The following is a 25,232-nucleotide window of genomic DNA, read 5'->3' as shown; positions in this document are numbered from 1 at the left end:
CACGCTTTCCAAGTTCAGTATTCGTTTTGAGGTAAATAACTCCCTTATGGTATGTGTCTTCCAATATCTGTGTGTATCTTGCAGTAGCAATGATTGACATATGGAGCAAGGTTCTAACTTGTGATTCACAGACTGCCACATTCGGCTACCTGATAACTTGCATCTGTGTAACAGCAGATCTAACTACAGCAGTTTCTGTACTGCTGATCTCTGATGTATCGTTCATGACATTTGTACAAATATGATATTGTGTTTCCAGCATATTTAATTTAATGGCATTGAAGTGATCTCTTGATAAGAAGGCCAGAAATGACAAATGGACTGACACTTCCATCAGTCGGCAATCAAAAGAACAATAAGACATTATGCACAATAACACCTATTACATCATATGTCAGGGCAGCAGCTTTTAAGAAGAAAAGAAAAGAGGTCTGCTATCCTCACCGTCAGTCATACTTCACTGAATTTTCAATCAAGGACCAATTATTTCCTCTGGTACTCACATTGCCCAGTTCCTCTTCTTCAAACTTGGAAGCGACTGCCATGGCGCTGGCCAGGGCATCTTCCATCAGCTGGCTCCCCATGCCTCCGGCCTGCTGGCTGCCACTGCCCTTGGAGTCTGTATGGTGGACCACTTCATCCTCCTCCTCATCTTCCTCATCCTCCTCATCTGTGGAAGAGTCATCTGAGCTGCTCTCACCTGCAGACGAGAACAAGGCAACAACAACACTTGGAGGATGAAGAACGGGCATCTTATATTCATTCATTCATTCATTCATTTTATTTTGTCACAGTAGCGGGCTCAGCCGGAGGAAGTTTTTCAGCCAGTCCGTGTATTAAAAATACACGTTACACAATGAATTGTACAATACAAAAGTTACATAACTGAAAATGAGTAAGAAAACAAAACAAAACAAAACAAAACAGCTTAGCGAAAGTTTACAAATAACATGAGGTAACATAAGGTAATAAAAGTACAAAACTTAAAACTACAAATATTTATATATTATATCTGTGAGATATTCCCATGGAAATAATATTTCTCTTGCTGTAATATGCCATGCAAATCAAGTAATCACAGTTGGGGGGGGGGACCCAAAACAAATCAGAAACAATTATCATGCAATAATATTGTGTTCTTTCCTTCTTCACACCAAGGTTAACATGTCCTCTGAACAGGCATTAGCCCTGGGCACCGTTTCATGAAAGTTGTCAGCTCTGACAAGCTGTCCGTCTCTGACAATGTCAGTAAAATCCTTAGTGTTTTGATTGGCTGAGAAGCTCTGGTAACTGACTGTTACTATGGTGATTGTTAGAAACTGACAACTTGTCAGGGCTGACAACTTTCGTGAAACAGTGCCCTGGCTTTCACTGTAATATCTAGGATTTACTATTGGCACAGTGACTGAACTAGATTTACAAGCATCAAGATTTCCATCCTGGATAAGACAAACAGCACATTTGCGTTACATGAGGCAATATTTTCATAAGTTACTGATTTCGAAAATATCTGTCGACTTGTGAAATTCGCAAATGTAACACCATCAACAAAAACTACATAGGATAATGCAATGACAACATATACAGTGTACATGTTGGCATGCTGGATAAATTTTTCTCTATCCAGTCATTCCTGATTTCTGCCCGTGCACTCCTGCCATGAAATGACCCCCTACCTTCCTCCCCCGTTGCCTGGTCTTGAGCAGTGCCCGTCTCGGTCCCCGTCTCCGCGTTCTCATCTCCCTCCTCCTCCTCCTCCTCCTCCTCCTGATCGTCATCCTCCTCTTCGTCGTCGTCGTCCTCATCGTTGTCTCTGTTGTCCCGCGCTGCCTCCTGCTTCAGCTTGTTGCCTGCCGTGTCGAGGTCCTGCATCAGTCTGAAGAAGGCCAGCTCGTTGAAGAGGATCTCTGAGATGTCCACCAGGAGGTCCTCACCACACTCCCGCATCCTGACAGGCAAAGAATGGCATGCTCATGTTTCACAAGGATTTCACTAGCCTTTAAAAAAATATTGTTCAATTTTTGTTTCTCTGTATCAGAAACAAATAAATGCACAATGAAAATGAATAATCAAGCCATCACACACATACATACCAAAAGTGTATGAACATGTATTCTTTTATATCAAATACTGTGAATGCGGACATTTTTTGCAGTGTGGAAACTTTTGCACAGTTTGCACAATCAGAAACTAGCACAAAACTAAAGGCAAGTGAAAATTGTTGCTTGTTATTACGTATAACTATGTAATGTTTTGATTCTGCACTATTAGAAATATGCAAAGTTCATCTTCCTCGGCAGAGTGCAAAAAGATCCACTTTTACAGTATTGCAGACACTTTTTTATTTTACAGTGGAAGATTTGAAAACATGTTTTTAGAGGGTGTACATTACTCTTCATGTATCTTTTTACTGTTTTCAAGTTCTACGTGATCCCGCAGACACTTGCATTAATTTCTTTTCCTTTTTGTCATGGTATCATGGATTGTACCATTTATGTCCGTTTGACCTGATCTTCATCATACAATTGTTTGTTTGTTTATTGTTTTTTTATTAAATGTGCGTAAGTTATGATGGTTCTGGTTTGCAGTCACAATTTCCTAAATCAAAGAAAACAAAGAAAGAAAAGAAAAGAAATTCAAAGACAAGTATGGTATTTGTACATACTTCCTTCCAGAGAACTTGGCTAACGAGTCCTCGAGAATGGAGCCGAGCTGGCGGTTGAAGAAGCGCACAAACTCGCGGCTCTCGTCCTTCTGGCGGGCCAGGCCCAGCACGAGGCGGCGGATGTAGGCCAGGAGTTGGGGCGAGCACACGTCGTCCATGTGCTCCTTGAGGTAGGGGATGACCTCCTGCATGATGCCCTTGATCTGCAGGTCCAGCTGCCGGGTGTCGATGCGGGGGTACTGGAGGCAGGGGAGAGAGGACATCTAGCGAGAATTACACAAATGGAGAAGATGCCAATCAAGAAGGTGTCATTCTCTGTCAGTTTTTTTCTTTCTTTGTGTGTTTGCTCGTACCACATGACAAGCAAACTGCATCAGCTGTATGCTTTGACCCTTTGCAGTACTTCCAGCAAAAATTGAGGTAAAGTCAAAGATTAATTTTGGCAAAACAGCAAGTTAATGCAAACACTCAAAACAAAAATGTTAATTAAAATCAGCTGTTTCACAATGCAGGTAAAAGCATAACGCTGATGCAAAGCAACATCAAACAGTAAAGCAAATCACTTGTTAGACTGGTTCATGCCACACTCAAGATTTGAATGCTGAATGTAGGTAACAAGAAGAAAGAAGCAAGCATACTTATCAACAATTTCAAATTAATTTCACAGATCTGTTGACCGTAAAACATTCACTTTTTTCCTAAAAGTGTGCAAACTCTGCATTTTCTCCAGTGTGACTAACATTTCTCAATGTAAACTTCCATGCAATTTAAATTTGGAATCATGTAGACCCTCAATCATGCATACCAGCTAGCAGAAACCTTGTAACATGCACGGCAAATCAATGGTTGCTTTAATAATCTGCATACACAGTTAAATGTCACATTTCAGAAAGTACACACACACAAAAAACTCCACATTTTGGAAAATAATCAAAAAGTAAGAACAAAATCGTAAGGTATTGTTAGCTTGCAGTAATGAATTGCTGAAAAGAAATGCATACATAAAAGGTACAATATAATCTTGGAGCAAACACGTGTTAGTAACAGCACACATAAAGATGGAAGCAACAGATTAGTCAAATTTGGAGTGAATTAAACAGAAAATAAAAATGATTCTGTGAATGTATTCATCTGACATGGTAGCCCTATTGGCATTCAGAACTAATGGTCTTGTGACCATTATGTCACTTGTACCACACAAAATGTTAAAAAACACTGTGCCTTTATTTAATGTGTTTCAGGCTTTTGATATCCTCTGTGCAGAAGGGTAATTGAGAATGTAAGGTCCATGAAACGTTGCAAGCAGTGGTTATAAATCCACTATCATTTCTTTCATGGACATAAAAAACCCTATTTACTGAGCAGAGCAGCTGATTTGCCTAAAGGTGATATGAAAGCCAAATAACGAAGATGACTTATAAAGATCTAAGTGTTCAAAGAGTATTACATAAGATGACAATCCATTAGAAGTGTAGATGATCATCCTTTGTCATACTTCACTTGCTCGAGAATCAATGTTGATCTGCTGCTTCCATTTGTATTGAATTTCATTTGCAGAGCAAATTTGGCATTTAACTTCAGTTTTTGAGAGAGAGAAAGACTGAGATACTCACCGGTAGATCTGAGAAGGAGCTCTCGCTTCCCATGTCCTGAGCTGAGCTGTTGCTAGTCATGTCTGAGGCCGACATGGCCGCCCTGTCCTTGTCCATAGAGCTGGTAGTCCCTGAGGCTCCTTCTGCCTCTGCCTTCATCCTCTCGTACTCACGCATACGCTGCACCAAGAGGCACACAGAGAAATGAGAGAAAGAGCGTGAAAGTCCAACACTTAAAAAGGTCTTACCTTTGGGAGTAGTGATTTCAAAAATTTTCAAGATTTCTAATTTGATGTATATGTGTATGTCTGTTGTATGACAAAACACCCTACTATATAACATTTTTGCAATAAAGCCTAAAATATAAGGAGATATCAGTATTTTTCATATTAAACAGTAACTGTAACCGTAACTGCAGACTAAATTGTAACGGTTTAGTCAGGAAACATTTTTATTACAACTATTGTTCACATTTTCTATATTCAACAATACTTCATATCGATTGTACTGGTTCAAATTTGTATGTTGGTTGTTTCTATCCCTAACTCACATTTCAGAACTATTTTAAAGCACTAATGGTGGGTTTTTGTTTCATCTGCAAATGGTAAAGTATGCCTTTAAGAGCATGCCACTACTCTCTAGTTGTCCATGCGGAAATGAGAAAAACATTTGAGTTTGAAGACATCTGACTTTCATTTCTTTTTCAGCAAGTAGTGTTCATATGAAACACACTCTACACATATCAACTATACGTAGATAATCGAAAAACATATCAATTCCTTGTCCCACATGTGCATAACATCCTAGATGAACATCAGCATCTCTTTATCTTACATAATGATTTCTGTCACAGTGCCCCCACATTAATCCACCTCCGTACACTGACAACAGCCTCTCTACATATCCGTACACATACCTTTAGTGCTTTGTCTAGGTGAATGACCGTGTCTCCCAGGTCGTCGTTGGCAAAGCCAAACTCGCCTGGTCCCGTAGAGGGCGGTGTTGAGAGAGTGCTGGCAGAGTCCACGTTCTCTATGTAGTCATATTGATCGTCCTCCAGCATCACTGCATAGGAGCTTTCATGAGGTCGCTGCAGGTTAGCACCAAACAACCGCGCCTAGTCAAGTAGGAGAGAGAGTTCGTTCTTGATTCTCACCTTTTAAAGTTTGTCTTTGCTTCAAGAGCAGACTTTTAACCTAATCCAGGTAAAATGGGCACCGCACATTTCACTGACCATGTCTGGAATAAAGTATGTGATAACTTTCGCAACAGACAAATTCCCTATCGTAACATCCAAACTTTGAGTTTGCTCGCAACAATGAAGATGCCCTTAATGCATTTAATTCTCACTGCCCAGTCTTTCAGAAGGGAGTTCCTTGTGAAAAGAGTTTGCGGTATCATCATGTGCTACTTCTGATAAGGTCTACTTGCATTCTTCCAGGGTCGCTCTAACAAAAGGAGATCAGCTCAACTGAAGTTCTAGGAACTGAGTTTTGCAAACTGTAAAGTACTCTCTCATACACACCTAACCATGCGAACACACACATTCAAACAACACAAAGGAGTTACAGCTGTTTAACGCACCACTGTCTGCTCCGTAAGGATTTATGAGCTTCATAAGGGGCAACGGAAAGTTAATGTAAATTCCAATAAGAGTGCACAACATGCCCTAACTTTCACAAGAAAACGTAATGTTTCCTCAAATTTATATTCATTTCTCTTTGTACAACAACATTCAAGCTCAGCTCTGACATGCCAGCTCCAAGATGATAAAGATGACATGGCACACACTCCTTAGAAACCCAAGCCATTTTGGCATGTGTACTATGGAAGTTAGCACTCGGCTGCAAGGGAGAAAAAAGTTACCTTGATCTCCTCCTCATCTGATGTGATGAAACTCTCACTGGGAGTTTGTTCAGAACCAATGAAATTCATCCAGGCAGGAAGTGACTGCGAAGAAAACACAGAAAGACATTTACAGCATAACCACTATGTCGTCATCTACATCAAGCTTTTTTCATCACTAAGAGAAATATTCATGCTCTTGATCATGCACCAAGCTTATTCAATCATGAAAAGAAAAGTCTAAGCTCTTGTGCATACCATCATTCTTTACAGGTAAAGACAAAGATTATCACACTTAACTCTGTTTTGTACCTGACCTTAGTTTTCATATGTGTTTTCAATATGATTTTCTCAAAATTTTCCAACAAAAATCACTGCATCTTTCAATTGCTCTGTCACAATAAGACATATTATTAGCTTCCAGGGAAGGCAGCTATTAATCTGTCTGATGGGTTGTTTCTCTAACTGAAAAAGGGGTGGTTAACACTCACTCTTTCCGAGGGCAGGGTGGCTGCCTCGGACGGGTTGGTGTTGTCGTCCGTCAGGTACTTGGAGACCAGGTCCTGGAGGGCGTAGAGCGCCCTCTGCCTCAGGTAGTCCGAGTTCAGCATCTGGAGCTCGCGGAAGAGCTCAATGAGGAAGTGGGGGCGGCTCTCATTCTGGGAGATGAGGGAGGCAACCTCGGAGTAGATGGACTCTCGAAGAGCCTCAAACAAGGAGAACTCACTGCCCGCATCCGACTCACTGCGGCACAAACATCAGATATGAATGAAAAATTAAACCAGAATGCAGTAAACCTTTTACATATATTAAGAAAAAACGAATAGACAAAATGCCAAACTTGTGCCTGTATGATGGTTACAAGACATCAAAGAGATATTATGCAATACACCAACAAGAACAACAAAATGATAATAGGCCCTACACATTAATACATTGGAGACAGATGGCATACATCATGGAATTGCAATACCTTTTACCCTGGATACCCTCAAAAGATATCCCGATAATGTCTTCACTAAATGGCTAGTTTAGTTGACTGATTACAGTCTGGAGATCTTGAAATTAAAGTGGGGCCCGTCATCAATGACACACTATAATTGAAAGAGAGGCACTATGGACCATAACCTTGTCAAACTGGGAAAGTCTGGTATCACCAATACACTCTGTCAAGTCATAAATGTGTTTCATATGCACTGCACAAAGAAATACTGCAATAAAACCCAGGAAATGATTCTACTCACAGTTCGCTGGTTTGCGACCTGACCGATCTGTCAGTGTCTTGCTGCAAGGCCTGCTGTTGACCCTGCCGCCCCGCATCCTTTGACCGTCCGTTGGCGCGGTCGCTGAACTCTCCGGGCAGACTGGACATGGACAATGTGCTGGCGATGCTGGCCGTGTCCAGGAAGGCAGTGCCACTGATGGAGGAACTGAGCCCCTGGCCCATCTTGGGGCCCAGCATCTTGGCCAGGCGGGCACTGGGCTTGGACTGGCTGGACAGCTGGGCCCTTGCCTGGGCTGCACTGCTTGGCATAGGATGCTTGCCTGTGTGACAGGGGATGACAGCAATTTTTTTAGAATCAACTTTTACATGATTTCAAAAATATAAAGACAGCACACATTGACAAATGAAGAAAGAACCCATTAATTCCCATGAGCCTTGAGTCAACTGCAGTTGATAGAGACATTGAACATAAAGCAATAACATCTCAATAATCCATGGCAAACAACACAGTAATTGAAATTCTCTTTCCTGCTAGGTCAGGGAGCTTTTTCTCCCTCTTAAGACTGAAGGAGTCAAAATGTGAACTCTGACAGAATGTTGGTGTGAAGTGTGAGTGGGCATGCCAGTAAAAGAACATTTTTGATGGCTGCTGTAAACTTAAAAAGAGGTAGTAGTGTTTCAATAGGAACTACCATAAGGCATAGCCATATGGACAGCAAAAATAATCATTGTACAATCATGACATCATACCTAACATAAAAAGACACTCTGCCAGAATCTAAGCCCAAAATCAATGAATGATAGCTAAACATCACTTAATTTAGAACAATAATTAAGCAACCTCTCACCTCCTTTGCTTGAAGAAGCATTTGATCGCTGGCTACCCATGTCCTCTCGCTGTTTTCTCTGCTCTTCCCTGTTAGCATGAAGTAGTAAGCACGAAATAGGTAAATACGAAAGTAAATGTTGTTCTCAAACTATAACAGTTGCCACCCCATTGACAGCATCCTATCTGAATTATTTTTCATGTTCTACTAAGCATGACTGATCTCATTGAAATGTCAGTACCAATTGCAAAGTAAGCTAATTTGCTTCAGAGGTAGCACATTTTTAACTGCTTTATTTCTTATTTCTTTTCAGGGGAAGGCAATAAAGAATAACCTCTTATCTTAGAAAAATATTTCTTGCTGATTGTTGCATGAATTATCAGAAATCAAGACTACTCCTGATCTACTACTGATCCTGATGAGGGGGCTACCTGTGGAATAACATAGCAGGAAGGTATGTGGATTTAGTCCACTCATTTCTTCAATGCAGATCAAAAAGACCTTACTGCATATATCCTGATATTCACCAGTGCTTACAGTAACACAGAAATACAATTTCAAGTACTAACAGGAACAAAATGTATGACTTCCTTAACACACAAAATGTTTTCCGCTAACACAGAGACATCGATGGCAAAACTGGAAATAACTGTGGTATGCATGTGCAGAATAGGAACAAAATCACAGAAGTCAGTTTTGCACTTACGTTCTCCTCAAGAGACTGGAGATGTCTAGTGGTGGCACACTAGCGTCCTTCCTCGGATCTAGCAAAGTAGACTCCCTTCCAAGGAGTTCATTGACATCACCTATTCCACTGTCCAAGGTGTAACCAGAGGTCAATCTGCTGGCCTTGTGGCTAGAGGCGCCATTCAGGTAAGCCGCCTCGAACTCGTCGTCGTCATTGCTCACCTGCGCCGTGTTCGGCGGCACGTGGTAGCTGCCGAGGGCGCCTCCGTACTGCTGCCTCGCGGCCCCCGCTGGCTGGCGAGCGTACAGCGTGTAGCTGTCCTTGCGGCTGCCAGGACCCACGTCGTTGAGGTTGTTGGTGGTGTATGGATTGGTGTAAGGGGACACAGAGGGGTAGCTGCCTTGGCCTGGCTGTCCAAACCCTGGTGGGAATGTGGGTGCCATGCTGAAAGGCATGCCTAGCAGATGAGTATAAAAGAGGAAAACACTTGAGGAATTGGTAAAATCACTGTGCATTATTGGAAAATTGATTAAAATAATAAGGCACACTTGTGCAGCTGCTACATACATTCAACTGTGCTGCAAAGGGAGACTCTTTTCTGATTGATTTGTTAATAAACACATCCAAAAATATTTTTTTTTTGTTGGGGGGAGGGGAATTTATACAATGTTACAATAATGTAGACAGTACCATAGAATTAAAGGAAACAGGAACTCCCTACCATAAACTTATCTATTATTGCATGCTTTAGTCTTGTAAGAGTCTTTGTAAATACTATGAAGAAAATGAGCACAATGCACACTTACCTTTGCATAAATAGGTGGAATCTGAAGGTCAATTATGCCTACCTGGATTATAGGGACTTCCTCCATAGGGCGATACTTCCTCCGCGCCAAAACCTGGCAATCTTCTGAACGGCGGTGTCTGGCCAGAGTACCTGGGCCCCCACATCCCCGCAGCACTCCCGAGGGGCGGGGCATTGTTGTTGGCATTGGCGTTGATGCCTGCTGAAGCCCGGCCAGCCCCGCTGACATCGAAGGAAACCTCGGACGCCTGGTCGAGCTGCTGGTTGAGGCGCTGGATCTCCTCCTGCTGCCGGTAGAGCTGGTTGTAGGCGCTGCTCAGGTTCAGCATCAGCTGCTGGTGCTGCAGCCGGACGTTGTAGTTCACCATCAAGTCGTCGAGGCGGGGATCTCCGCTGGGCCCTTGGGGCATGCTGGGATTGACTTGAGGCGATGTGGAGAAGGGGTTGGGAGGAAGGCCTGCAGACGGGGTGGTAGGCCGCAGCCCTGCAAATGTACCAGCTGTTGCAGGGCACATATAAAAATGAAACCATTAGGGTGGAGCCGAGACGAACACATTCAAGGGAAAAGAAACAAGGATGAGTTGAGAGACCCAAGTCAATCTCTTTGTCTACCACACTAGGTTATTTTAATAATCATGAACACCGGCTTCACACTGACGCAGATTGAGGGCTGCCAGCATGGGCAAAGACATAACACTTTGTGCTTATAAACATTCCATTATTGCATATTCTGGTCTGGCATAATTTTTGGTAAAATCCCTGAGAGTCAATTTCAATGTCTACGGAGATCAACACAATTTCATATTTGCTAATCAATTTCATATTTGCTAATCAATTTCATATTTGATAATCTCCTTCATACTGCACAGGGATAGAAGATATTGTTTTATTGTGGACAGAAATCTTCCTCATCAAGAAGGCAATCGGGGAGATGAGGTTGGAGAAGACGTACCATTGAGAGACCCCGAGAGGAGATTGCTCATGGACTGCTGGTCTGAGATGAGGGTTTGGCAGAGGCCCATGCTGTTCGACAGCTGCTGCTGAAGCTGCTGAATGTGGCCCTGAAGGGCCCTGATGCTGTCTCCCTGCCCAAGCGGATCATCCTGGCTGTCAGACACAAGTTCCTCCGCTGACCGGATGTTTTCTTGTCTGCTGGTTGAGCATAAAGAAAGCATGTTTTGAGGAGTCACTGGAAGGGAAAAACCTTGGTCACTGGTTCTTTTCAGAAAGAGAGTCACAACATACAAATATCATACTTATACCTTTATTCATTCATTTTCATTGGGGGGGGGGGGGGGGGGGGGGGGAGGGATGGTTAATAATCTTCACATCAGAACTTTCTGCTGTGTTCTGCCTGAAATTCCTGGAGCAAACAGCCAGGGATATGATACAGTCCCTTTCATCACTTTCATACAAATTCATAATTTACTGCATAAAACTGTGAAATAACCTTTGAATTACCATAGACTCATAGTTAAAGGGATGGTACAGTATTGGTGGAGATGAGAATTGGGCTTTTAACTTTTTGCGTGATATCAAGAAAACATGATGTAGTACAGAGCATACCATTTTAAGACGAATTCAAAGTTTATCGATGAAAATCGGGTTTGGAATGACTGAAACATCCAAAAACAAAGTAAAACAAAGCGATCGTAATAAAGTGTAGGTCCCACACTTTATTAGAATCGCTCTTTTTAAGATATCTCAGCCATTTCAAAACCAATGTTCATCAAATAAACGTTGAATTCCTCATAGATATGCTCTTTCATATTTCATAAGAGGTTTCTCATTATCTCACCCAAAAATGTTAGAAACCTGAAATTAGGTCTCAACCAAAACTGTACGATCCCTTTAAAGCAGAGAGACGTTTTGACTTCCTACAATGATACAAGTGTGGCAAGTTTTTGCCAGGAGAGGAATACAACTTATCTCCACTGAGGCTCTGATGTCCAATGACGTTCTTCATATATTGTACTAGATAATGCAGCATTAATAACCCCCTACACAAACAAACGTTCACACACACAAACACACACCCCTACCTCAATCTGCTCTGCCTGTCGAGGGCAGTGTTGATGTTCTTTGGATATCTGATGCCATGCCGAGCCGCATCCATCGATGACGTTTCTCCATCGTCCTCTAAAGCCACTCTCCTGATTCCGGGATAAGACCTGGACACTTGAGGCCTTTTGCGGGGTTTCATTCCGGATTCTATTGTGTAAGTGTCAGATGTCACTATGCTCTGCTCCTGCCACGAAAGAAAGGAAACACATGATGGTACATGCTGAATTTCTGCAAAGCTTTTCACAGGGCTGCAAACTTACTCAATTTTTCTACTGGTCCGACCGGCAGGTCGGACCAGTAGGTAACCAGTTTTTCCACTGGTTCATTCCTGAAAAAGTTACTGGTCCGACAGTAATTCTTACTGGTCAGGGACCGTCGGACCAGTGCCAGTGTGCAGCGCTGCTTTTTACATAACTCAGTCTTGCAGCTCAAAGAGTTTACCACCATCATCATGAAAAAATTTCCAGAGAATTATCAACATTTTATTGAATAATTTTGCTCCCAAAGCACAATGCTTTCTTTGCAACAGACAGACACTTAGTGTAAATTATCCTGAACTTACGCTAAAATGAAACAGGATTTACATAGACCCCTGGAAATTACAAAGAGCATGATTTCTGATAGGCACGTGTTTGGCTTGAACCTAAAGGGCTGGTAAATGACTGCACAATTCCATGCAGCAAAAAAGCAAGTCCACTTTCATCAACTCGTGCTTGAGAATTGCATTGCGTGCATGGGGGGGGGGGGGATAGTTGTTTTTCAGTCATTTTGAATTCTATAAACCATCATGTCACTAATAGTCAACGCACTGTATTCATCATTCATGACCTGCGAAGGAATTCCACCAACCTGTTCTTCCTCCTCCTCCACCTGGACGATGCCATCGCTAGGGTAACCATCCTCCAGTCCCTCATCATCGCTGACCTGGGTGGAGCCGCCCCACGTGGCCGCTGCTGTGATGTCGGCGCTGCGCATACTCAGCCTGCCAGCATCAAGCAATAATTCCCTGGTCAGCGATGCATGCCATGAGAATAGGATGGGGAGGACAAAATAGGGAATGGCAAAGAAAGAAGAGAGAAAATGGGGCAAGAGAAGGAGGGGGGGGGGGGAAGAGAACCGCAAGTAATGTTTAGACTACATTTTTCCCCATGCAAAGCCCGATGCATCTATCACGAATGAAGGCACAATAGCCATGTATAAGTTGCTATGTAGTTAGGGAAAGGCAGACGCGACAGTTTTGATAGAAGAGTTCATTGGTTCATGGCAGAATGACTCTACCCAATAATGGAAGCTTAAACCTCTGAAATGCACGTATCTAGCATTTGACAATGAGTAGCTAAACAATTCTTTAAGCACTCAAGTAGATGAGAACTGTGATGAAACACCCACCACAGGATGACAATCTTCTCTTCTTGTACTTTAAATGTTGTACTATCGATTTGCTTGATGTAAATTTGATCAATGGCATTTGATATATTTAAACGTTCCTATTTCTGAGCGGATCACCCAAAGTGGTCACAAAATGCAATATAGATGGCAAACTACTACAAGATGCATCACTAACTGCACTTTACACGAGCCAGCTTCCAACACACATGTTTTTGCTTTCAAAATGCAGGAAAATAATTTGCACAAGCTTACAGCAAGACTATTGTAACTGATTGAACTAAAGATCACTACAACAAAATACTCTGCATGACTTCATATCACTGACATTTGAAACAAATAGCTTTTGCTGTGAAAAGAAAAAAGGAAAAAAAAACCAAGATGGCAACGAGTTAAAACTGCAGTGTATCGAGCCACAAGGTGTTGGCTTTAAAAGCAAGATGGTAGCAAGTACTAATGTAGATGTACTGTAACAAGGTAACATATTAGGTCTATTGTTTTTGGTGGATTAACAGCTCGGTGCCATCTGATGCAAGATGCTAGACAGACATTTTCTGCCTCACACTGACAATCACGCAGCTGTCAAATCTTTTCCTACAAAAGCAGTCTACTGCTGTAAATTTGGGGATTTCTCAAATATCACAAAGTAATCAAAGAAGAAATATTAGATTTAGAAGACACACTGGTAATACAATAAAGAAGAACAGAGACAACTTTTGTTACTTATTGTTACAAGATATTCCAAGTGTTGGCCAATTCACTGGTAAGCAAACCTCATTTTAGGCATTTGATATATTCAAATGTGGCCTTTTGTGTATTGTTTGAACTGTACATGCATTCAAGATTTTAACTGCGTCGAGAATCCAACAAAGCCAGTATTGGTGCAAGACAGGACTTTCAGCAACAGACAGAATGAGGACTCTAAAACACATTGAAAGGCATCAAAGGAAAGTATAATGGAAGCAATCAGCACAAAATCAGTTATAAATGGGACTATGAACATTCATTTTTTAGAATCTTGTGCAAGAAAAGAAGCAGCATGCAAGTTCACAGAATCAGACTTTGGACACTTGCAGTTACCTCAGTAAATTAGCCATTTCACCCTTAAGTCTGGAAAGATGATACAAACACCAATGCAGAGATTCAGTGAAATATGTCACAGACTTGTAATTTGATGTTTTAATATCACAGATAAGAGAAGTCAGGTTATGCATATTGACTTTCATGTTATGTGTGTCTCACATAGATTACTGTGGCATGAATTACTGTAAAACCAGAAACTTTAGCATGCATGAAACTGGTGCAAATTTTGCGAGTCAAGATTCATCGAAAGTAAAATGCATGTGAAGCATGTGAATGCATCTTGACTACACATTGTATTTGAATGCGAGTGGCCACTCACAAAAGTTTCACACCACACAAAAAGGCCATCAGCTTCAATTCCCGAACGTTTCATGTCGCGAATGCTTCTGGTTTTGCAGTATAGAAGCTCTGTATAAGATGTAAGAAGCATGTTAGTTCTGCTTGACGAAAACTGACACCAGGTTCTCATGCACATTTTTACTGACATATCACATATTACAACTTACAACTATAGAATAAGAGAGATTGACATTTATTTTTTAAGGACTAAGTTATGACAAAATGCAATGGAAAAGACTTTTTCTGCTCCTCCTACCACAAGAAACATGACAAAAGTAGCAGAGATAGCTTCAGCTCAATCATCAAAGATAGTCACCACACATCAAAGGTGATACGTAGGAGACCGCTTTATGGGCATGCAACATGAAAGAAGATTTGGTGCAAGGCTGACCAAAACACAGTTCTTTCAAATCATTGTTTCCTTTGTTTTTGTGTGAACTTGATTGAAGTGATTACTGGTGTATGCTTCGTCATAAGTTGGGAATTTCCCCGTTCAGCACATCACAACCACCAACACACTGAGGGTAAGTAATCAATTGACTGTGCTTGGGAAAGCCATGGGTGCAGGTCAAAAAGATATGGCAGTGAAATGGGAGGCAAAGCCGGAAGTCCGATGAAAATGCAACATCTCCAGCATTTAACTTACCTAAATAAGTCATTGTCGTATTCGGCTAGATCGCTTGCAGCCGAAGTCATGCCCAACTCTGACCCCTCACGTAATCGCTGCATAATCACAGGAAGTTAAGAGATACAAAATAATCATGAGTTCTAGATCCATATCGTACCAATGCAAACATTACTGAAATACATAGTAGGGTTATTTGACATTTGCCTTCTGTCCCTATGCCCCCCCCCCCAAAAAAAAAAAAGGAAAAAGGGGGGAAAATCTCAAAGGTTGGATTCTTTGATTCTTACACATTTCTATGTGTTTACTGTGTGTCTGTATTCCTTTGTTCAATTTTGCTTCACAGGTTGATAATAGTACCAAAACATATTATTGAGATCAAAGTTAATCATGAACGGGAAAATGGGTGATGATTTACAAACTTAATCATTGCTTTGCAGCAAATGTTACAAATCAAATTTTTGAAGAACATGTGTAATCTATTTGTAATCTTACACGTTTACAGTATGTCTAACGCAAAAATGTGCAGAAAACTCAAGAGCATAAATGTCCAAGAGAATGGACGTGAAAGCCATAGCCTTTGTGAGGCATGGTAAGAAATTCCAAAAAGGAATTAAGGGTTACAGAGAGATATGAAAATGTCCCCATCAAGAAAACTGTTGCCTAGGTGTACTCTCCAAATGACATAATCATAGCATTAATACAATAAGAAATGAATCCGAAGTGTTCCGTTCTCTCACCTCTCTGTTACGTTTGACAATGCTAAGCAAGTCGGAGAGCTCATTTTTCTTCTGTCGAAGTTCCTCCTGAAGCATCCGGTTTCTCCTCATCTCGGCATACACTTCATCACGGCTGGGAGTGGCCACCACTTCAGATTCAGACAGAATACAAATTTAACATATTTACATGGAAAGAACGGCAAGTATGCTGGTTACACGTAACAAAACACTGGAATTAACAAGTTGACTGCAGTACTTACTGCTCTGCTCAAATTTTTTCTCTTTCTTATTCTTTCTTTTTAACAGCATGTCATCCACTTATGAAGCTTACTCATAACTAGTACAGTATTACTAACATTTTTTTTTTTTTTTTTTGCGAGTTTCTTCACTTTGTCTCTCTCTAAAAATTAAATTAAACCAATTTATTATTTTTATAATGATAATGAATAACATTTATATAGCGCTTAATACTGATGTTTCTAAGCGCATATTTTTGTTGTTGTTGTTGTCATGGATCAGTGAAACAATTATCAGTGGTACCGAGTACTCATCTACAACCCACAATCACAATGACTGTACTCATTACGGCAATGACTGCACAGAACATGGCAGAAATCAACAACACTTACAGGTCCCGTTATAACAAACACAGTTATAACAAAATAAAAATTCGGGTCACAACATCATCCACTCTATGTGTTTTTAAAGTTCATTAGTTCAGTTATAACGAAATTTTGATACAACGAAAAAAAACTGCCGGTCCAGGGACTTTGTTTTAACTCTAGTCCACTGTACTCTACTCTGCCACTTCCTGCTGAACTTTTATGCATTATACCTCACTTGGAGACTGATGTAATTGGAGTAAACACAAGATGTGAATGGCACTATCATACCAATGTCAAAGGAAGCAAATGCATGTGCACTGAATAGATGCGTAACAAACAAGCTCTCTTTCTTGGGCTGCTGTTCACTCTAAGACAGACAGAGTTTGGGTACTTTTTGACTATAAATCACATGGTCTTACCGTTCATGTTTGTCTGGGCACTCCTTGCAGCTACTGGAGGTTGCTGAATGTTCACTGATTTCACTGCTTGCTTCGCTGGTTGCTGAGGTACAGATAGACATTGGGCAAGAAACAGTCATAATGACTTTGTGTCATTCATCTCTCAAACTGGACCATGGTAACTGTAATGTTATTCCTGCATATTTTTTTTTTTCAAACACAGTAGACAATAATGCAATATACACAGCCCTGCTACACAGCTAGATTCCAAACTTACACTATTTTGAAGTCAACTTAAAAAATGAATGGCAATTCACTCTGGTGATTAAATTCACAGCAAGTCTCACAGCTAGATACCAGTAATACAGATACTTCAATTAATAATATATTATTGTCATTACTCAAAACACTGAATAATCAGTGCTTATTTAGAAATACATGTACGTCGAAGAAGGGTAATTTGTCAATCAGTTGCAATCAGATATTGTTCATTATCACAGCATAATCAAAAGGTGACAAATATCTCCTTCAAGAAAAAAAAAGCAAAGCAACAACTTTCTGTTGATTCCTCTAAACTGAAACTGATGTCATTCATGTTCCCTCATGCTACAAAGAAATATACTGATGTTTTCTGTCTCATATTCACAGTCACACAATTGTCAACTCTTTTCGTACTAAAGCATCCTATTGCTTTAAATTTTGGGATTTCTTTGCATATAAAGCACAAGAAATCTCTGATAGAGACAAGTGACGAGACTGAGACCAACCTTCCTGACTGGGGTCAGGTTGTCGTTGAGCTCCTTGAGCTGCTGCTGGACAGAGAGCAGTCGATGTCTCTCGGCCATCAGGCTCTGCAGCTCACGCCGCTGCTGGTTCATCTTAGCCTCGTAATATGCCTCCCTGATGCACACACACACAAACACAAAAGAGTCATCTTGATCATAAAACTAATTTACACGTATGATGACATATATTGTATATATGTGATGTTTCGATGAACACAGAAAGAGAAAAAACATCTGATGATGCATGTATAAAAAGTACACAATCACTCACATAACATGAAAGGCTACTGTAGGTATCAACCCAATATGTGTCAAGGGCTTATTCAAACGACTGTAAAACTGCCATAAGAACATTTGGGTTGATATAACTGGCCTTATTTTGATAGACAGGTTACTTTGGAGGCAAGGGGGCTACCTGTCCGTAATATCATTTTTGATTGGCTGATAGTCCCAAGGAAATAATATCTTGTAAAGAAATAAGCATCAGTACCTTTCAACCAATCAGAATAGCCGTCTCAAAGACAGAGAAAGGGAAAGAGAAGGGAGAGAAGGTGTGTATTCCTCATCAGGTGTGTGTGTGTTCAGTGTGAGCAGACTGCATATTATGTACATTACTGCTGATGGCTTTACATGTGGAGAACCAGTGTTGAATGAGTGTATCAATGTATGACTGTAGCAGACCTCTTTGCATAGAATTTACTGAATACTAGTAACCATCAACCTATATGTTCACAGATCTGTGCCAGTATGATCAGTGTGCAAATGCAGCAAACATTACATCATCTTTGGATACACGGTAACATCCAAAACAGCAGACATTCCATTCATTCCAGCAAAGCCTAACACAACATGCAAGAAAGGTGGCCTCAGGGTCAGCTTTTGTGTATTTTAGCAGGGCTCACACCAACTCAACAACATGTACTGTACACATATTTAGGCTGCCTTTTTTGACATTACAAAAATCAACTGTCTACAGGACAGAATATTTACAAGATAAATACAGAGCCACTTACCAAATCTTCAAGTATGGGGGAAAATGCAAGCTAAGACAAGCTTATAAGAATTCTGCCAATCTTTCATAAATGCCTCATGATCACTTGCGCTCCTCTGAGTCTGATAGTTTTTAAATGTCCCCAAACCACAGCACTTCCTAGCTCACAAGAAATACACACGACGATAGAGACTGCATCAGTGTACACGTACAATACAAAGTTCAGCACTCAAAGCACTTACTCTACACATAAGAGGCCAAATTATACAGAAATGAACTAATACCTGCTTGATTAGACAGCAAGACATTAGAGTCAAATGTTTGTTTTTACCAACGACATATGCTCAAATATATCTGCACATGTCACCACTTGAATCGAAGAGGTGAGTACAAAGCTCAAAGTTTACTGAAAAATCTGCACAGTGACTTTGTGTTTTTTCCTTCAGTGCAATATGCAACCGTGTAACCCAGTTTTAACACACCATACTTGCTTCATGACTCTTGGGTATTCCTAGGAAACTGTTTAAAAAGTTCTAAACTGAAACTTACCAGTCTACATGATTGACCATGTCCTTGGGCAAAAGTGAGTATATCTCAGTGAATTCTGAAAAGGGTCTACACCATTTCTCTCCACATATCGTACATGCCACCCGACAGCATGTGGTCACAGCAGCCATACTGGATCGATAACACAGTTCCACTGGCGTGTTGACATTTCAACTTGTTTGCACAGTGACTAACACTAACTCGGCACGGGAGAAAAGTTGGCTCCATGCATGAGTACACATGTCATACAGAAACATGTGTTTGGACTGGAGGTGTGGAGATTTCATGAAAGTGAGGCTGCAGCCATTGTTCAGGTCTCAAAGACCTTGAGACACTTTTTTCTCCTCTCTTTACAAGATCCAACTGGCCAATTCTCATCTATACTTTATAGTACACTAAGATATGGTGAAATTATACCAAGGTGGTACAGTCTAGACATGCTTGTACAAATTTTACTTATCTGCACTTTACCCAAAGTCTTTTGTCAGTTGTTGTTGTTGTTGTTTGTTTGTTTGTTTGTTGTTGTTGTTGTTTTTTTTTTGGGGGGGGGGGAGGGGCTGGTGTGATAAAGTTTTGTTTTGATGGTACTTACACTGGTTTTTCTTTTTACTTTTTGACACAGACCTTTATCATTAATTTATTTCATTAACCTTTTTAGTAATATGCAACATCCGGAAACAAGCTTTGTATTTCTGTCACTCTTCATACTTCTGCACAGTTATGTTATACCACTAAAAAATAAAAAATATCAGTCTCATGAAAGGGAGTATCGTTTCAGTGATTAAAATGAATTAATAATATGTAGTGTATAAGCTGTTATTTTTGCGAGGGTTTAATTTTCAGGAATTTCACAAATGACTGTTGGATCTCCATTTAACAACATGCGAAAACATGTCAACTAACAGGCATCAGTGCTGTTGTGATAGCCGATGTAAAAATCATGAAAACAACATCTCACAAAAATGTCCATGATCTCTTCAACCCATTCGCGAAAATATCTGTGCGCATAAAATAACAGCTTATACAATCATTCATCCCTTACCATTTTGTTTACAATAATGATAAAAACAATAAGATATTGAATTTATATAGCACTTAATACAGGCATTTTTAAGCGCATTCATACAGAACAGAAAAGTTAAATCAAACTACAAAATATAATTACAAACTAGAAATGTCGCTATGGCGACTGGTATGCCTCCGCCATAATGCATGATTCTCCTAATGGGTCTATAGTACATGTGGACAATGTGTGATTACATTTTCACAAAATTGGCAAAATATTAAAATGACATGTTTGTCACAAATGTATTGAATGTTTACCTTCCTTGACCTATGTTTAATTGGATGAATAGGAGATCATGTATTTGGGGATTTAAGAACTTTAACTTGACTTTGACCATTTCATATTAGTTTATGCACTGAGCAATTTTCAAGGTATGGAGAAGAAGCGCAATTTCTGTATTGAACAGTAAATTGTTATCATTTTCATCTGGCCTTTGATTTATAAGAGAAGCACTGTCAGGCAGAACATACATAAATTCAGCATGTACTAAGTTTCAAGATAACTTGAGCCACTTCCGAGATATGGAGAAAAAAGTAAGTTCAGCACTTTTACTTGATCTTTGACCTTTTGACCTTTGACCTTCTTGGCAAAAAAAAAATCCTAGAGAATCTCTATTGGGTTAGACATGCATACATCAAGTTTAAAAAAAAAATGTCCTGCTGGCATTGCAAATATAAGGAAAATAGTAAGATATTTGAAGTATTGCCCTTGACCTTTGACCCCTGACCTTTGACCCCATGAACCCTAAATTCCCTAGATAACCACTGCCAGTCAGTAGATGCATATACACTATGTTCCATGAAGATACCTTGAACAATTTCCAAGATACAGAGAAAAAAGTGAAATTCTAACATTTTACTTGACCTTTTGACCTTTGACCTTTTGACCTCATGACCCCAAACTTTCACCAGAGAATCTTAATTAGGTAGTACATGTATACACTAAGTTTCAAGAAAATATCTTCAGGCATTGCATAGATATGGGGGAAATAGTAAAATTTTAAGCATTTGACCTTGACCTTTTGACCTTTGACCTTGAGCATGTGCACCCAAAAGTTGATAGGCACAACTTCACCCCCATGCCAAGTTTCATTAGGATACCTCAAAAGGTTTTGGTAGTTACCCTGTCCACAAAATTCATTACGGACGGACGGAAGGACGGACGGACGGACGGATGGACAACCTGAAAACATAATGCCTCCGGCACCACTTCGTGGCGGAGGCATAACGATGTGATGTGTATTTAGCAAAATAATTTCTACAAACACTGAAACACACTGGAAAGACATTTACACAATTCTAATCATGTAACAGGTGCATACACTCATACCAATTAAACGTGCATGAAAATATGGATAAAGATAATGCACACAGACCCACACCACACAGCAACACTACAACCACAATGCAGGAGTGTGTTACCCATTTACACATCAAATACACATCTTTTATTGACTTTCCGCTGTACCCCTATTTCATTCATATTCGGCCTTTCCGCTGTACCCCTATTTCATTCATATTCGGCCTCTTCTTTCTTTCACAGTTTTGAAATGGGAAATGACAACATTTGTTTCACAATGACATTTTTAGACAACTATCAAGTTCAAGCTTTGCTTAAAATCTTTGCCTTCCTACGGTACAAATGATTTCAAATTACTGTGAAAGTGGACATTTTCGCAGTGTTGAAATTTTTGCGCATTTCGCGCAACCAGAAACTAGCGCGAAAATAAAAGCACACAAATATTTTTGCTTGCCATATGTTCCAGTTGTTGATGTCTTGTTTTTCGTGAAATTGAAAACATGCGAAACTCTTCTTACCCGGCAGAGCGCAAAAAATTAGTCGCACGAAAATATCCACTTATACAGTAAACAATATCACTTGAAGATACACCACTGAAGGAATCGTTCAACATTGTAGCTTTACAATGTGTTTTATGATTACATGTTATCAAATTAGTGATCAATGAGTGCTGTGAATTTCTCAATAAACTTTGTAAGTTCACTTGACTGTGATATTGTTTCAAATGCAGAAAGAGAATCTAAATCAAATCAGGGAAGTTATACGTAATGTTTATTACGTAAAGAACGCCACAGCATATTTTCATTAGAAATTGATATTCGATGATAAACCCCGACAGGGGGAAAAACTTACTTGGTCTCCCTGGCAAAGTCAGGAGGGATCTCTCCTTCACTGAGAGAGGATGGCACCTGGTCACGCCCTGCTGCTCCTGCCCCGCCCATCAGGAGACCACTTTCGCTCTCCTCTACGGTATCCTCCTCCTCCTCCTCCTCCTCCTCTTCATCGTCGTCCTCCTCTTCATCCTCATTCCCTGGGTCCTGATCGGAGAAGCCTGCAGTAAGGTCGGCCGCCAGCTCGGCCAGGTCGTCGGGCAGGGCCGTGGCCACCTCAGGGGTCTGCTGCACCATGGCTACCAGGGACTGCAGCTGCCGCAGCTTTTGTTTGGCCTCTTTCAGCTTTCTGTGGAGATCAGGAAACGAACAAAATGGTGGGGGTGTAAGTAATTGAGATGACTGTCTGCTGGTATTTTACTGAATGTCATCACAGAGTCTATCAATGTTCCTGCACAAAGCTGTCTGTATGGGTTCAGGGCCCTGTTTTATGAAGAGTTATAGTTGATTTCTATCATAAGTCTATGGCAGCCTGTGTGGTAAGGAAATTTATAATAGATCATATCTTTTGATAAAACGGGGCCCAGATATAGCATCACTGCCATAAACTCATGATTACTTACAACACAATTCTACAGCATTTTAATTTGATATGGACTATTTTCTACTTTTCACTGCAGTAAGGCTGCAAGTTTCAACACATCACTCTGAATATTCTGCAGTGTCATACGCCTTTGCTAAGGCATTCCTGCTGCAATGATTGCAAGAGAAGAAAGCAGAAGGTCATTAGACAAGACTATCTAAGCCACTAGCAAGAGGGCATTTGGAGATCTATCCAAATTTCGTAAGTCGTGCCTTTGAATCACTGAATTTGCTAATGGCGTTTGGTAGCAAAAATGGACACCCAAAGTGCTGCTTATGACCTGTCAGAGAAAAGTGGTATCTTTGTCTAGCCTTTCTCACCTCACTTTCTCCTTGATCTCAGGATCTTCGCCCCACGCTGCCAGTATTGAACTGTGGTTGCTCTCCGTCTCCGTCTCCGTTTCGGTCTCGGTCACAGTGCTGGTGGTTTGGCCTGACCCCACCTGCACATGTGCACCGTCTCCGCTAAACGATATCTGACAGGCAAGAAAGGAAAATAGAAGACATTCCATCGGTGGTCTCAAATATATTGCACATCTGCAAATCGCGCTGTTTGTCAGTTCTGATGGAAGGGAATGCCATAACAGAATTTATAAGTAGTGAGTTCTGTACAAGCTGGTAAGAAACAGCTCAAACTCTGCCTGAAGCAATTACGTAACCATTGACTATGCCCAATAAAAAGTCACATCAAAATAATCAATATGAGAAGTGGCAAATGCAGGGGTGCTAACCTTGAAAGCAGTATTGCGGTATTCTGAAGGCTGAAAAGGCATATTTTTGGTGGAAAAACAGTATTTTCACCTTTCCTGCAACAAACACGTGTAACAGTTTGGGCCCATTAAACCTGCAGTATTTTTGGTTTTAAAAAACCAAAAAATTACTGCTAAATGCTGAAAAAATAATTATATTTGGAATTTCTGCAAATAGAAGTCTTCCATCCCTCTCCATTCACTGGTTCATCACTCCATTACATTTATTTTTCTTGAATACTTTTACATTATATTGCATAATTTGTACCTATCCTTCCGGTTAACCTTGACATTCAATGAATAGGAATAAATGTGAAAAAAAAAATGCACAAAAATAGAAATGCAATGTTGACTGATGCTCTTTCTTTCCTGTTAAATTATGAATAATCTGCTGTGAGCACTTACCTGATTTGAGCCAACTTGTGAAAGCCTTCCAACCTGTTCTCCCCTTTGTAGTTTCCTGTTAAAATATAACATAATATTCATATATTTACAATCAAAACGAATCCATTGTTTGCTTTATTATCATATCTTATGACACAACTTGTGCTGAATTCACTCCAATACGTGAGCTGAAATCTACCTGAACGGAGAGGGGTGCCGTTGATGTTGTATAGATTAGGAATTTTTAGCACGCATACTGTTACATTTAGGAAATTTTAAATGCCAGCAGGAGCAGAGCCAGCAGATTATGTATCATGTTTGATGAATCAAATAGCTATGGGATATTTTTCAAGAATTTACCTCAGATTACTCATGAGATCTGGGTCTTCGTAATTCACTGCTAGTCCCACACGCTCCTGCTGCTGTTGGTTATTAGCACCTTCAATGCCAGCATCCAGCAACTGACTGGTATCCTGGTATTGCTGGACCAAATCTCGCAGCTCTGTCAGCCTTTCCCGCACTTCATGCAGTTTTCTGAAATACAAAGTCAAACATTACCTTGAAAAATTTACCTCATCAACCTCATCAGCACGGAGAAACTTTTCTCTTTCTTCTTTATCTTTCACTGAATCCTCTTGAACGTTATACTCAGGCAGGTGTCTATAGGAAATGTGTGTTACAGCAAAATCAGCTCATCAAATCAAAGTCAGTCACTACTGTGGCAAGTATCCTACACTTCTCTGAAAGCTGTTGCATGTGAACAAACTACCTCATTTGACTTTCTGACAGAATAATTTGTAGTTATTATTTTATCCATCTATGTACAAACTAAATGAGAGAAAAAAAACCCAACAAACCAAGAAATGACCATCACTTTGTTCATTTGCAACACCATTCTACTCCCGACGGCCACAAAATCAGACTGAAGTCTCACCTTAAGCTGTCCGGTCCATTTGTTAGAGTGGCTTCCAGATCTGATGCTTCATCATCTTTGGTGGACACCATGACTCCCACGTTCTCATTCAGGTTGGATGATGTTGATGCAACACTCACTGAATCAGCTGTTTATCAGAT

General features: G+C 40.4%; 1 protein-coding gene across 1 annotated transcript in view; it reads right to left on the bottom strand.

The window, feature by feature from the left end:
- The window catches only part of LOC139737391 (pericentriolar material 1 protein-like), a 51,604-nt gene that overhangs the window by 5,879 nt on the left and 20,493 nt on the right, over positions 1 to 25,232 (bottom strand). Inside the window, exons 13-35 of the mRNA XM_071648067.1 lie at positions 25,093 to 25,206; positions 24,519 to 24,692; positions 24,180 to 24,234; positions 23,347 to 23,501; positions 22,406 to 22,732; positions 17,634 to 17,766; positions 16,888 to 16,969; positions 15,885 to 16,012; positions 15,166 to 15,242; positions 12,561 to 12,717; positions 11,690 to 11,895; positions 10,600 to 10,796; positions 9,691 to 10,146; positions 8,861 to 9,299; positions 8,176 to 8,243; positions 7,347 to 7,647; positions 6,594 to 6,846; positions 6,124 to 6,207; positions 5,174 to 5,374; positions 4,279 to 4,437; positions 2,666 to 2,928; positions 1,677 to 1,948; positions 504 to 700 (exon numbers count right to left, since the gene is read on the bottom strand). Of these exons, the coding sequence (XP_071504168.1) occupies positions 504 to 700; positions 1,677 to 1,948; positions 2,666 to 2,928; positions 4,279 to 4,437; positions 5,174 to 5,374; positions 6,124 to 6,207; positions 6,594 to 6,846; positions 7,347 to 7,647; positions 8,176 to 8,243; positions 8,861 to 9,299; positions 9,691 to 10,146; positions 10,600 to 10,796; positions 11,690 to 11,895; positions 12,561 to 12,717; positions 15,166 to 15,242; positions 15,885 to 16,012; positions 16,888 to 16,969; positions 17,634 to 17,766; positions 22,406 to 22,732; positions 23,347 to 23,501; positions 24,180 to 24,234; positions 24,519 to 24,692; positions 25,093 to 25,206 (4,498 nt within the window). The remainder of the gene's footprint in view (positions 1 to 503; positions 701 to 1,676; positions 1,949 to 2,665; positions 2,929 to 4,278; positions 4,438 to 5,173; positions 5,375 to 6,123; positions 6,208 to 6,593; positions 6,847 to 7,346; positions 7,648 to 8,175; positions 8,244 to 8,860; positions 9,300 to 9,690; positions 10,147 to 10,599; positions 10,797 to 11,689; positions 11,896 to 12,560; positions 12,718 to 15,165; positions 15,243 to 15,884; positions 16,013 to 16,887; positions 16,970 to 17,633; positions 17,767 to 22,405; positions 22,733 to 23,346; positions 23,502 to 24,179; positions 24,235 to 24,518; positions 24,693 to 25,092; positions 25,207 to 25,232) is intronic.

Source organism: Diadema antillarum, unplaced genomic scaffold (genome assembly GCF_040938485.1).
Source record: "Diadema antillarum isolate AM-2024a unplaced genomic scaffold, OU_Dant_1.0 seq00000692_RagTag, whole genome shotgun sequence".
NCBI lineage: Eukaryota > Metazoa > Echinodermata > Echinoidea > Diadematoida > Diadematidae > Diadema > Diadema antillarum.
The sequence above is the reverse complement of the archived record's forward strand: the minus strand, read 5'-3'. Positions and strand labels throughout refer to the sequence as shown.